The sequence below is a fragment of the Epinephelus moara genome, chromosome 16 (genome assembly GCF_006386435.1).
Source record: "Epinephelus moara isolate mb chromosome 16, YSFRI_EMoa_1.0, whole genome shotgun sequence".
NCBI classification, from domain to species: Eukaryota; Metazoa; Chordata; class Actinopteri; order Perciformes; family Serranidae; genus Epinephelus; species Epinephelus moara.
The window spans coordinates 41,902,791-41,916,752 of NC_065521.1; the positions used below are offsets into that span (position 1 = coordinate 41,902,791).

General features: G+C 40.4%; 1 protein-coding gene and 1 long non-coding RNA gene across 2 annotated transcripts in view; one reads left to right on the forward strand and one right to left on the reverse strand.

Moving 5' to 3' along the window:
- Positions 1 to 2,224: 2,224 nt before the first annotated feature.
- LOC126403173 (uncharacterized) lies at positions 2,225 to 3,069 on the reverse strand. The gene is made up of 3 exons (XR_007571294.1): positions 3,013 to 3,069; positions 2,590 to 2,628; positions 2,225 to 2,522 (listed from the first exon to the last, which is right to left on the reverse strand). It is a non-coding gene; the product is annotated as an uncharacterized LOC126403173 (long non-coding RNA).
- Positions 3,070 to 11,376: 8,307 nt separating this feature from the next.
- LOC126402360 (uncharacterized) overlaps positions 11,377 to 13,962 on the forward strand; it is a 10,797-nt gene continuing 8,211 nt past the window's right edge. Inside the window, exon 1 of the mRNA XM_050064261.1 lies at positions 11,377 to 11,491. Coding sequence (XP_049920218.1) covers positions 11,452 to 11,491 — 40 coding nt within the window. The 5' untranslated portion in view covers positions 11,377 to 11,451. The remainder of the gene's footprint in view (positions 11,492 to 13,962) is intronic.

Below are 13,962 nucleotides of genomic sequence, written 5' to 3' on the forward strand. Positions count from 1 at the left end.
AAGTCGCGAGCATCACATATGTTTACATTACCAAAGGTTTATGACAAAATCACTATGATATGGGGCGAGAGAGGAGAGGGAGAGACGCTGTGCTGCTGAAGTCCGGGGCTGTTCATAAAACATTCAGGACGCCACAGTTTATTCCACACTACTGAAGCTGCTCCTCTTTGTGGAAATATTTCGCTTTCAGCCATGTTTGTTGTTGCCAACAAGTCTAAATATTGCGAGTATCCCCATATCATATTAAAAATGAATCCAGTATTATTGTGAAGGATATGATATGAAGTAAAAGTTGCTGTCTTTCTTAAGTTTGATATCAAAATGATTTGTTTTATTTCATGTATTATCTGTGGATTTCAGACATCAACTTTAGGATTTGATTAAAACCCCGAAACAGAACAAATAACTGTCTGTCCGTGATCATTTTACTAGTTTAACAGAAAATGCTGATTGTTATTAGTTGTTATGGTCACAACACACGTCAGTGGAGCCAGAAAGTGTGTCACATTAACTAGTTTGGGAACTTTTTCGTACAGCTTAATTGGCTAATGTCAATAAGAGGCACACAAAATCCAGCTGATTTACGCATACAGTTGTTTACAATGAGTTCCCCAAATATCTGTTCAACTACTTTATCCGCTTCAGAGACAATCGCAACTACTCACCAAGACGCAGCTCAACAGATTTTATTTTTTGTGTGGAGTGTGGAGCAATGAATACCTGAATGGTATACTCCAGCAGCACTCCTAATGAACGCACCAGCTCCAAAAATAAAAAATCAATACGTGGTGGTAGATGTTTTAATCTTTGAATTTTTTAATTCGGCCACTCACACTTAGTTGAATTTGATTGTTGAAGATGGAAATAGAGTGAAACAAGTTTCATATCTGCGGTTATTAACTTTCTATCTCAACCCAAGCGTGAGTGAGTGAGAGTTTTTAAACATTTACAGCAAACAAGTAAAAACATAAGTACAAAAATACCGCAACATAAATATGTGACTAACCAACAACTCAACATGCGTGCAAATATCCACACTAAATGTTAAAAGCAGTGTGTGTGCTGCAGCATGAACAACCAGGTGATCAGTCCTCACCTGATAAGAAGCAGACGAACAGAACATGGTGGACATTCATTCTGAATTTAGTCTTGATGAAGAAAAATCATTAAACTGCAGGAGAACTGCTTCAGTTGCTTCACTCCGTCTTGTCTCTGTCTGTGTGATGACTTAAGAAGTGGATGTTGCTCAGTTTAACATGTCATGCAATTCTAATTTGAACTTTTTGACCTCTCCCTGTCTCACTTTCTGTGGTTTTAGATACACCTCTTGCAAAATGATGACAGTGAAGGCTGGATGTGTAATATCAGTTTGTTCCTATATTTGCAGTCACTGATTTTTTTCTGTGCACTGTAAGAATCTGTCTGTCTTGTAGTTTTTAGCCGTGGCTTTATGGATTGTTTTGTTGGTCAGTCCACCACACAGGTCGAGACTGAAATATCTCAACAACTGGACAGACATTCATGGTCGCCAGAGGATGAATTGTAACGACTTTGATTACAGAATTTGTGACATCCCCATCAGCCTCAACTGCACTTTGTGTTTAGTGCTCTTTAGCTACTAATAAAAGTAAATGCAAACATACGATGGTGAACAAGGGCCTGTTGTTCGAAAACTAGATAAGGCAGTAAGTCGGGATATGTTGGTTATCCTGGCTTAATTTAGCGTTGATTCGGTTGTTCGAAAGCGGAGGCACATATGTTGCCATGGAGATTTATTCTGTGCACTTAGCCTGGTCCCGACCAGGCTAACAACCAGGCTTAGTTTAGCCTGGTGCCTTATCTGTCCAGTCAGCTGTCACTGCGATCGGAAATCAATGTGTTTTACCGTCATTTCATGTTCTTATGTACGTATTTGCCTCATTTTTGAACAAAATGCATTAAGCCTACAATAAAAAAAAACATTTAACATTTAAAACATTCTTTTTGTCATAGCCCAAGCATACTTTGCCATGCACATATCTTTACCAATAAAAGGATTAATTGTTGGAATAAACATACAAGTAGGTGTATTTGGCATTAACACAATTAGTGGTTAATAGGTATCATAACTGTGTGACCTTCCCAAATTATATTCCCAGTTAACTGGACCAATAACTCTAGTGTACTTTACATCAGTGAATGAAAACATGAAGATGAAACAACAATATCCTTTGACCTCATTTTATTTAAATGAAAAATACTAAAATCAGTCACTGTCTGCTTTGAGCTGTGGAGAGAAAGAGAGAAATAATATTGATTAATACATTGCATCACAGTCATGCTTACAATGTGCATTAAAGTCACTTACTTCTTTCTGTAGTTTCTTAATTTCCAAGTCCAGTTTCCTTAAGGTTTTTCCTTTTAATTTGTCTGTCAAGCTCCATGTCCTGCAGCTTTCTCTTCTCACACTGGAGCTTGACATCTGCCAGGGCTATTTGCTTCCTCAGATGAGTAGCATATAGCTGTCTGACAGTTTGTGAATTCTGTAAAACACATATCTATTAGCACAGCAATTGTGGACACCGTGGATGTCCTTCAGGCAATATTCACTACATTTCCAGGCAGGCTGTCAGGCTGTTCATCTGTGTCCTGTTACAAATATATTCTCTATGAGCACCACATCACTGACTTCTTATACATTAAGGACTAAATTGTCTCCACAAGACTGGCAGGTTACCTCAAACCTTCTGGAGTCCAGAGAAAGTGTCTCCTCCTCATCTGCTGCAGATGTGCCTTCACCCTGCCACATTAAATAGAATTTGTACTGACCTAATGTAAACTTGCAAGACATGTCAAGCAAATGGCTCTAATGAATAACACTCTCCGGATCATCTTCCGGTGGCTCCAGAAGGGTCAGTGTGTCACCTGACACTGCAAGACAATCCAAAGTCAGACAGTCCACATAACGCCAATGGTTGATTAATGAATGTATAAAATGGTTGATTCCATGTACAGTATACTGGAATAACGTACCTTGTATGAAGAGGGCGGTTTCTGTGGGTGGGACAGAGTCTGTAGCTGTCCCCCCCTCCGTCCTCCATCATCGGCCTGCTCGGTTCTGATCCAGGGTGAGCTCTTCCGCTGGTGTGAAATCAGCAGTTGGTTCCCGAGTAATATTATATCCACTGCTCACCTTTAAGGCGAAGTGTACAACTGTTAATTTGTGGAAGGCACTTTAATTGTAATTATGACAGATTCATTTGCGCCGCAAGTGTATATTTTTAGACGCTTTCAGTCGGTCCGCAATTGTTTGCCACGCGCTCTCTCTCTCTGTCAGTCGGTCCGCAATTGTTTGCCACGCGCTCTCTCTCTCTGCTTTATTATCGCTGCAGTGTTTAAGTTTAAGTTTAAGTTAAGTTAAGTTTATTTACTTTATTGATCCCCTGAGGGGAAATTCAATGTTTTCACTCTTGCTTGTCAATTACACACAGGTCCGAAAGACACACACATGCACGAACAGGACCTATACGTGCACGAAGTGGAGAGATGTCAGAGTGATGGGGCTGCCCTTGGTGAGGCGCCCCGAGCGGTTGGGGGGTTTGGTGCCTTGCTCAAGGCAGTGCCCAGGAGGTGAACTGGCCCCTCTCCAGCCACCAGTCCACGCTCCATATTTGGTCCGGACGGGGACTCGAACAGGCGACCCTCCGGTTCCCAACCCAGGTCACTATGGACTGAGCCACTGCCTTTCTTAGTGATTATATGTTTTACCTCTTCATAAGTGTCCATGATGAGACGCTGCTCACTGGGTGAGACGTATGTGGCACGCGTCCTCTCCATTGCTGCATCGGTGAATCTGTGATCGATCTCGGGGTCTATTTAAGAAAGCCGTGGACGCGCACTCACCTGAATAAGTTACACCTGGCTTGACAAAGCCGCGCCTCCTCAGCCTGGCTTGGTGTTCGAACAACCAATTAAGCCAGGATGGGAATTTGTCCAGCCTCGCTTTTCCACTTATCCTGGATTGGTTAATTCTACTTTCGAACAACAGGCCCCAAGATGCTTAAAGGCCAAAACACACTAGTGGTCAAAGGCACCTATAGAAACAGGCGCCCCTGTTACTTTTTATGTATAGCCCTACACCAGCAGTAGCTTGACGCTGCGCCGTGACCAAGAAGCAGTCTTCGAGGCTGAAAAATGAAGCCAATGCAGAAGTGCCAAAAACCGCAGTTCATGAAATGACCACTTGAGGCTGGCCTCAGAAGCCAGTCAGTCCCCTTAAATCCCGCTTCCACCAACACTTTCAGTATGGTACCTTTGGATCCAACAGTAACCCTTCAGACATGGTACCTAGACCCTAGTGTTTCCACCACAGACAGCCCTCTTAAATGTGGGCGGGGTTGTTGTCACTCACTGCTCTGTCCAGCACTCACTGTATTTCCTTATTACCGGTGACACAGATGGAAGTTTGCACCTCGTTTATCGTCCACAGAATGAGGCTGCACGCTGACATTTTCAGAACAAAATAGAACAGGCTGCAGTGAGAGTCTCTCTCCACTTCCACCTTAAAAGTTGCCGGCAGTCGGCCCAGTGAATGAAGTTATTTTTTCTCAGACTCCAGCTGCTGTGAGAGGCAGCAAAACATCCTTTCATTTTATAGTTACAGTTTACTAATAAAACTCTCCACAGTATGAACAGTGGTTACATGAGCCTCAAAACCAGACACAACTCAGCCCTGAGCAGAGTGACCGTCCTCTACTGACCAATCAGACTGCAGTGTTCACAGCTCCACCTTTTAGTACCAGATCTGTGTGCTAGGTACCCCAACAGAGAGGGCACCAAACATGGGGACGGTACGGAACGGTTCCATTAGCTATGTTTCCATCCAAAAGTGATTTGAATCATTGGGAAATGCGCATTAAAAGAATACGAATCCTGTGTGTTTCCATTAAATGTACGGACTTTGGTGAAAACTACGAACTCGCGCAAGTTTTCCGCAGAACCGGAAACAAAAAAAAAAAGTCTCGCATTCTTCTTCTTCTACGTTTTCTGGCGGTTGGCAACCAGCTTGTAAATGCATTACCACCTTCCCGACCCGGAGTGTGGATATCACCATGGAGAGAGGTGCGCTACGTCAGACTTAATTCGAACATAACTGTTTCCATCCCCCGTTTTGTGAATCAACATTTTTTCGAATCAACCAAAACCCGGCCAAAGCGAGCGTATTTTAGTTTGTGTGAATCAGGGGATTTTAATTCGAATTTTGGCGTTTCCATCATAATTTTCCGATGCGATACTTTTAGATGCGCATCTAAACAGGCTGATGGAAACATGGCTAATGGTACCGTCCACAACTTTTCACAGTGGAAACAGAAAAAAAGTGTAATGAACTGTACTGTACTGCTCAGTGGAAACGGGGCTTGAGACCCCCCAATGTTAAAATGCCCAACTTTACAGCAGAAATAAACATGTTTACAGCCTGGCACAAAAACTGTTTTTGGTCTCTATAGCTAATTTCCCTGTTCACGACAACTGTACAGGAGGTGAATTTTTATATAACTCACCTATTTGCATTTTAAAAAGGCCCAAAGTCACACATATGTAAAGGTGGGTCTGCTTGAGTGACAGGCTGGCTTAGAGGCGTCACCACAGTCTATGAGTCTGGATTGGATTAAACCAGTTGCAGCTCTGAGTTCTCTTTCTTGTGTTTTTTTTCCCTCTTTCATTAAACCACCAATGTTATTATGTGTCACATTAAACAAGTATTAAACAGTATTACACTTGAAATATAAATAGGTACGACGAAGAAGAGAGAAACCAATCCTTTTTTGATATCAGTCCTGTTCGCACATAGTTTCTGTAGTATTGGTATTTTGGTACTAGTACACCCACCCCTGTCCCATACCAGCTCTTCCTCCTGCTCCCGTGGCAGCTCGACTCCTCTCCTCACCTTAGATATACTGTAAAGAGAGCTGTTGTCTCCTGTGTGTGTCAAAGAATGGATGAGAAGAGACTAGTTGCTGAATTTGAGAAATACCCCAAGTTATACGACCCACAATCCCATCATTTAAAAGACAATTTTTAAAATGATTCTGCCTGGATTTAGCTCTGCACAATGTCTCTTCAGGTTATAAATCCTTAAGTTTAATTATTTGGTGTCCACACATGATTTTAACTTAATGCAGAGGTGGAAGAAGCACAGATCTTTTAGGCTGCCTTTACACTACCATGTCTTGATGCCCAATTCCGATTTGTTGCCTATATCCGATTTTTCCTGACTGCTGTTTACATGTTCTATTCACCTTATTTTTCACGGAGACACGGAGGCAAAACAGAACGCAGCCAGCTTCCGTTTTTTTTGTGCGACACTTCCAGTCCAGCACTCTTGACCACTGTGTAAATGTCCCATGGTATTTGCTACAGTGACATTACTGTGCGCATGGAAATGTTTACATTACTGAAAGCAATTTTAAGGACTAACTTTAAATATTTGAAGTTAATCGTTAAAGAATAAATCACCTGGAAAGCTGGCGCTGCTCCACATAATTTAAAAGGTAACTTAGCCTACACAGAGCGGTGGAAATGTCCGTGCAGCTGCAGACGGGTGCGGCTGGATGATTGATAGGTACATGCTGATTCGAGTGCTATCAGAGCCGATCCGCGCATCACTATGGCTTAATAATCAACTCAGTCAATAAAAACAACCCGTCCTGTGTTAGGAGTGTATGTCGCTGACAGAAAAAAAGATAGAAAAGCAGCGTACACCTCACATATTTATTTCTCACAGTTGCACACACGTTTGGCTTGCAAGCAGAAGCACCGTCTGTGTGTCGAGGGTGTGAGCCGCAGCTTCAGCTGCTCAGGTAGAGAGGCTGTCGGTGTGTTTTTTCGCTGATTCGGTTCTGCAGGTTCTCTGTTGGTACACTGGAGACGGGGATCAAGTAGTTTGTCTCACTCGGGATGGATTGTGCTTTTTTTGGTTCATAGTTTTTGATTAACGTGCGATTTATTCGGCTTTCCTTCCTTTCCCTCGCTCATGAGCACGTCATCAAAATGCGCTGTCGTCGCATTATTCATGATGGACGACGTGGATTGCCAGGAAATATCCGATCTGTCTGTTTAGATTACAGACCTATTGGCAGATATCTGATTCATATCCGATATATTTCCACATATGAAGGAGGCCTGAATCTGATCTGACAAAATCCGATATCATGCGTTTTTTTCCTGTTTACACGTTCATGTTACAGATCCGATCTGTGCCACTTGAGAGGAAAAAATTGGAATTGGGTCACTTGAACCATGTAGTGTAAAGTAGGCTTTAGTAAAAGTAGCATAACCGTCTGTGGTCTTCTGTTGACACCATGCAGCACTACACATCCTGTTAGTGCTAGGGGTGGCACATGAGGCGTATCATGTGACGTTCTACGTAGTGGGGGTGCCAGTGTGTTTTCAGCAGCATGTTAGCATTGTCATTGCTCCGACATCTTTTTGCAGTTGTTCCTATGTGAAGAGAACAGTGGTTCCCAACTGGTGGGTGGCGGTCGAAAGGTGGACCGCAAGTGACTCGCGAATGAGTTTGTGAAAAACACACTTTATTTTGAAGTACAGTGAATTTAAAGGCACAGAGCTTTGGTTTTGAAGTGTTGTTTCCTGCTGTAGAGTGAGTGACTAACAAACAGCTACTTAACAGAGACAGCCAAATGCAAGTACAACCCTGAATGTATTAAACTGTGTGGTCCTTGAACCAGTGACTGAGGAGAAATCTGGACCCCGTGGCTGGACCAGTTGGGGACCACTGGCCTAGAGAGCGGTTCTGCTTTCTTGAACAGCGTCTAAACACTTCTAGTTGAAAATCTCTGAACTTTTCAGAAAGGCACTGAAACATTAAGCAGCTAAAGAACCAGTTTTTCCCCCCCAGGAGTTGTTAGAGATTAAAACAAAGCCAAAGTTGAGGTGAATATTAAACTTGGAACTTGTTCCACTTTGATAAAAACATCCAGTGTCTTGGATTCAGAGCTGCTGATATGAATTCACATAGTACCAATGTTCACAGAGGAAAGAGGTATCAAAATATTCATAGAAACTTCTCAAACCACACCAACATAGTCCACTTCTCTGTGTGTATAATTAGTATGTTCCATATTTTCACCAAAACACAGATAAAAGTTTCTTCTGTTTCCCTCCCACGCACAAACGTTTTGTTACTTCTGCTTCTGCTCTCACGTCACATCCCAAAAATACATTTCCAGGCAGGCAGCTGCAGTGTTTCTGGTCTGTTGTCAAGTTGCTGTTACTTTATTTTCATTTTATTTTCTTAGTATCAGATTGTCCCCTTTGAAAACTGTCCTCTGTCCACACGTGCAGACTCCACCTACCACCTACCTACCTGTTGATTGGTTTTAAAGAATATTATGGATTCTTATGAATTAAACTACATAACAGTATGCTAAAATGCTGCCTACACAAATGCGTCGACAAAATATTCCAATAATATTTGTAGAATATATATAACTCTCTTTTGAATAGTGAGAACTTTCACTTTTGACACTTTAAGTACATTTTTAATTTTATTTTACTCAACCAGAAAAAAAACTATTAATTTGTGTTGTTTGACAAAAATACACATAAATATAAAAATACAAAGCAACATGTAACATTAATGCTAACATCTCTGGACTTTTACTTAAATAAGACTTTGAATGCAGTACTTTTACGTGAAATTGAGTATTTTTATACTGTGATAACACTGCTCTTAGTTGAGTAAAAGATCTCAATGCTTGTTCCACCACTGGTTGAAACAGGTTAATGTTGCAGTGCTATGACTTGAAACATCACTTAATTCTCCACTTCACTGCAAAACTAAAAGCCTCTCTACTGTAATACACCAGTCCAAAGATGAATAAATGAACAGGATGATTAATACATGAATGAGTGAGAAAGTTGAGAGTGGTTCCTCTCGTCCAAACATCTCTGGGTTTACTGAAACGCACCATCTGGTGGTGATGCAGTGGTACTGAAACATCAGGGGCCGTATTCACAGACATTCTGAGAACACTCCTAGAGAGCTCATAAGCGTAGGAGTGATTTAGGAAATGTCTCAGAGCAACTCTGAGCAAGGAGGAGGAGGAGGAGGAGGTGTGGTCGGCCCTGTTGCTAGGTGTGATGCATTCTTTTAACAGGTGTGATTGGTTGTCACAGACACACACCTTTTGTGAGCATGCAGGGTGTGGACACCCAGTGGAAATGAAATAAACTGCTGACTGTGAAAGTGTTGCCATTGTTAGTGTGATCACTCTGCTGATGGAAGGTTGAGACAGACACAAGTCGTCACTGCTGCACTGTTGTGTTTTTCCAGTTTTTCAAATATCTTAGTGTTTTTTTGTGATCAATTTTTTATTGACCATTTTTTCTTTGTTTTTTTTTTTAAACAAAAAAAAACACACAAGAAAATGAACATTAATACAAGACACAAAAACAAACAAATATCTTAGTATTGTGATTATTTCATTTCTGGTGTTATAGCGTTAATGCGTTGGGTGTGAAATGTGTGTGTATCCCTATGAAATCGACCACAAATATTCTCCCTGCACAATCTAATCTGTAGCATTTCTTTAACTCATCCAGCGTTTGGAGAATATTTCTCTGACCTCTTTGTGTTTCCACCATTTTCTTCTTTGCTTAAGAAACTGATTTACTTAGTGTTTTGATGGCTATATTTATTTTTCTGCCTCCATAACGACAATAGCTGTGACCAGAGGCATTATGTTGGTGGGTTTTTTGTCTGTCCATCTATCCCATTCTCCTAAACGTGATATCTCAAGAGTGCCTTGAGGGCATTTCTTCAGATTCGGCACTAAAGTCCACTTGCACTTAACAATGAACTAATAAAAATTTGTTGGTCAAAGGTCAAGGTCACTGTGATCTTGCATCGGTCTCAATCTTGTAAAAGCAATATCTCAAGAAGGCCTTGAACAAGTTTCCTAGTATTTCGCACAAACGTCCACTTGAACTCAAGAATAAACTGATTAGAATTTAGGGGTCAAAGATCAAGGTCACTGTGACCTCACAAAACATGTTTTTGGCCATAACTCAAGAATTCATACATTGTTTATGACAAACCTTCACAGAAATGTCTGATAGGATATAATGATGAAGTGATGAAATTTTATATCCAAAGGGTCAAAGGTCAATGTAACTGTGACATCATAATGTTCTGCACATCTTGGGTGTCCACCTTGAAACTGTGCTTGTGGGGGGGGGGGGGGGGGCATTGATTGATGAAAACTGTAACTGCAACTTCACTGGTTCCCAGAGTTATACAGAAAATCCACGCTGACAGGGAAAAAACGAGCCCGGACTCACTTGGGCAGTGACTGGGGCGTCAGAAACCAATGAAAAAAGGCGTCCTTCAACGTTGGCATGACACCTCGCTGGTAGCCATTATAGTTTTATGGTGCCCGGCGGCATCAGGGGAAACGCGGTGGGACAAGGACAAAAGTTAAGGTGGCGAATGTCCGACTGGGGCAGGAGGGATGGTGGATGGGTCCAACAAACACCGACTTTCACCCAAGAGAGCGTTGTTCGCGTCCCGTAAGATTCTAAAGCCAAACCCTGTTCCTCTTCTCCTAAACCTAACCATGTGCTTTCATTGTTGAAGGAAAAAAAAGTCAATTCACAGTGTTGTACTGACGCAGTGCTTTTATTTTGAAAGAGACTGTATGTAAATGCTATATTTCCTGTGAAAACAGAAGGGTATTTTGAAAGAAGACAATGCATGTAACAGGCAGAACTTGACACGGTGTCCCAGAACGTCAACAACCAACATACCCAGGGTACCTTGCACGTCGTATGTAGACGTGGAAAGTCCATGACCTAACGTCGATATGTGACGAGGTCGGAGTGAGGATGTGTTGGGGAACACATGAAAACTCAACACAGAAGGGCCCCAGCTGGCCAGCAGGGTTAAACCCTTGCTATCAGGCGGACCATGTTACCACTGCACCACCAAGAACATTAAAAAATGAATTAAATTAAATTAAATTAAATAGCTAAATTAAAATAAAATAAAAATAAAATGTCAATTTTAGTTTTAATAAGTGTAATTTCTCTTTATTCTACTGCAGCAGGCTGCCTTATTCTGTCCTGAAAATACACCAATTTAAATCAAAAATAATTATCAAATACATTTATATTGGAATCAAGTAAAAAAAAAAAAAAAGAGAGATTTTTGCAGTGCAGACAAAAACATTACATTTATACTGCTTTTAATTGGGAAAAAAAAAAAATACATTCATACATAAACTTCCAGGTAATCGACTCTGCTGTGACGAAAAAAAAAAAACTAATAAGGAAGGAAGGAGAGTAAAGGTCAGACTGTGTGTGATGAGTTTGGAGGAGGAACTTAGTCATTTAGAGAAGTGAGAAGTTTCTGAAACGAAAGAGAGGCAGTGTTAAACCATCAGAGCCTCAAACATGAACGTCTATCAGACTTTGATCTGCCTCTTCTTCCTCTGTGAGTACACTCACTCTATTTTTATCATTCTCTCTTTTCTCATTGATGTTTAAATTTTCTTTTTATTTCTTTTATTTATTCATTTACAGTCGGTCAGTTAAACTTTGCAGCAGGTGGGAAACAGTTTCTCATGAGTGACTCTGTTTCATCACGTCTTGTATCAGTCCACCAACATGTGGTTGGTTTCTGTGGTTAAACTTGGTGATCAGAGTTTAAGAGTCACTAAATGCTGAAAGAAGAACTTAGAGCTTGTACTCATTTAAAAGTAGAAATACTGCAGTGTAGAAATACTTCAAAAAGTCCTGCAGTCAAATTTTAACAAAGTACAAAAACTACTATCATCAAAATGTACTTAAAGTAACAAAAGTAAAAGTACTCATTATGCAAAAAAGTTCATTTCAGAAAGATCTATGCTTTGTTACTATATTTTAATGATTGATGCATGAATGTGTTCATCACTTTGAAGTTGCAGCTGGTAAAAGCGGAGCTAATTCTAAATGCTTTGTACACTGTGGGTAGTTTGTGGATTTCCTCCTGGGTACAGAAGGACGGCTGCAGTATAGCAGCAGATGTTTTTTGTTTTCTGTATTTCTGGGTATTCACTTTGGTCAATGTGGTAGATGCCACTCCTTTTTTTGGCTCAACAAGCTTGTAACCCTTCCTAGTACTTTTGTTTTAATTCATTAATCACAAATTAATCAGCATATGTCTAATAGACAGCAAAATTAGCAAAAACAAAATAACAATATTAATAATAATTATCATCATCATCATCTTAGCTTTAAAGTCACAGCTAAGTGTCTGACAGCATCTTGACAGCTGCAGTCTGTGAATAGGCCTGGTTTTGCTGACTTCGTTTAATCTTCCTGTTGAATCTGTTCGAGCTGAAAAAAGATTTTATATATTTCAGCTTCAGAAGAACAGCAGCTCTGCAGCAGTAAACTATTGTTAGTGGTCGTGTTCACCTCTTAAAAATATATTTTGTAAACTACTAATTTGTATGATTTTTATTTGTACACTTGCATTTTTTGATATTTCCTTTTTAAACTCATATCTTGTGGACATTTTATTCCCCATGTGTCAGCCTACTGTCACAGAATATTGGAGACAATATTAATGTTACACATGAAAATCTCATTTCCCCTGCAAACAAGCAATTAAAAGATGGAAATTCATTTTTAATGCAAGAAACCCTAACATTCAGTTTTAATCTTTTTTTAATCTTAAGTAGCTTTAGGGTTAGGACAATAGTTGAATAACATATGTTCTTTTTTTGTATCAGCTTTTTCCAGCTCTTTATTGAAGTTTGTTGTTGGTTTAACACTGTATGAAATATTCTGCCCAGGCCACCGTGTTTATTACGACTTAATCATTTGATTGAATGAAAATATTCTAGATGCATTGTGCATGATTTTATACATAATTCCCCAAAGTTCAGTCGGACATATTTGGTGTAAAAACTTTGGAATCTCCACTGAAATTAAGAATAAAGTTCTGTGTGAACAAAGTTTGGACGCACAGCATCAGTCTGTAATAAGTGGCCACTGGTGGGTCTGTTTAGGAAGTTTCAGTGAGTCACAAATACAAAGAAAATTACAAAGAAATTGACAAAACAGACAAACTAAAACTTAATTTAAAAAAAAACAAAACACAAAGTGCATTTGTTTGAAATCCACCTCCGTGTGGCCCTAGTGGAGCTGATATCTGACTACAGCTGCAGATAATTGAGTTGAAAATTAGTCTTTGAAAACAGGCAGCATCAGTTGGATAAGTTAGGATCATTTAAAACCAATCAGTCTAAGGCTGTTTTATTAACAACAACAAACACTGTACAGCAGCCAATATTTGCTGATATTCGTACCAGTTTGACTGCTTTTTGTTGATTCACCCCAAACAGCGGGGTGGCACAGTGTTGCAGTGGTTAGCACTGTTGCCTTACAGCAAGATGGATCCTGGTTTGGACCTGGGGTGCCCCACACAGCTTACTTGTTACAGTGCCCCGTGTTTTTCTTTTTTAACGATACATATTTATATATAGCTTTGTGGTTTATTTCTACTGATGCTTCCTGTTTGCAGTTTCCCTCTGCTGCTGTAATGTTGCAAATTTCCCCGCTGTGGTCTGAAAAAAGGAGGCAGTTGTTATTTGTGATATTGGGCTTATAAATAAATAAAATTAATTGATTATCTTATCTTATCTTCCTCCAGAGTCTTTCCTGTTAGAACAAACTTTTCGTTCAAGTTGAGTCATTTTCAACTTGCCATTTCCTTGACTTTGCATTCAATTAAAGGGATAGTGCACCCAAAAATGAAAATTCAGCCATTATCTACTCACTCATATGCCGATGGAGGCCCTGGTGAAGTTTTACAGTCCTCACATCCCTTGCAGAGATCGGCGGGGGGAGCGGCCAGCACACCTAATGGCAGACGGCGCCCCAGACTAACGTCCAAGAACACAAAATTGAATCCACAAA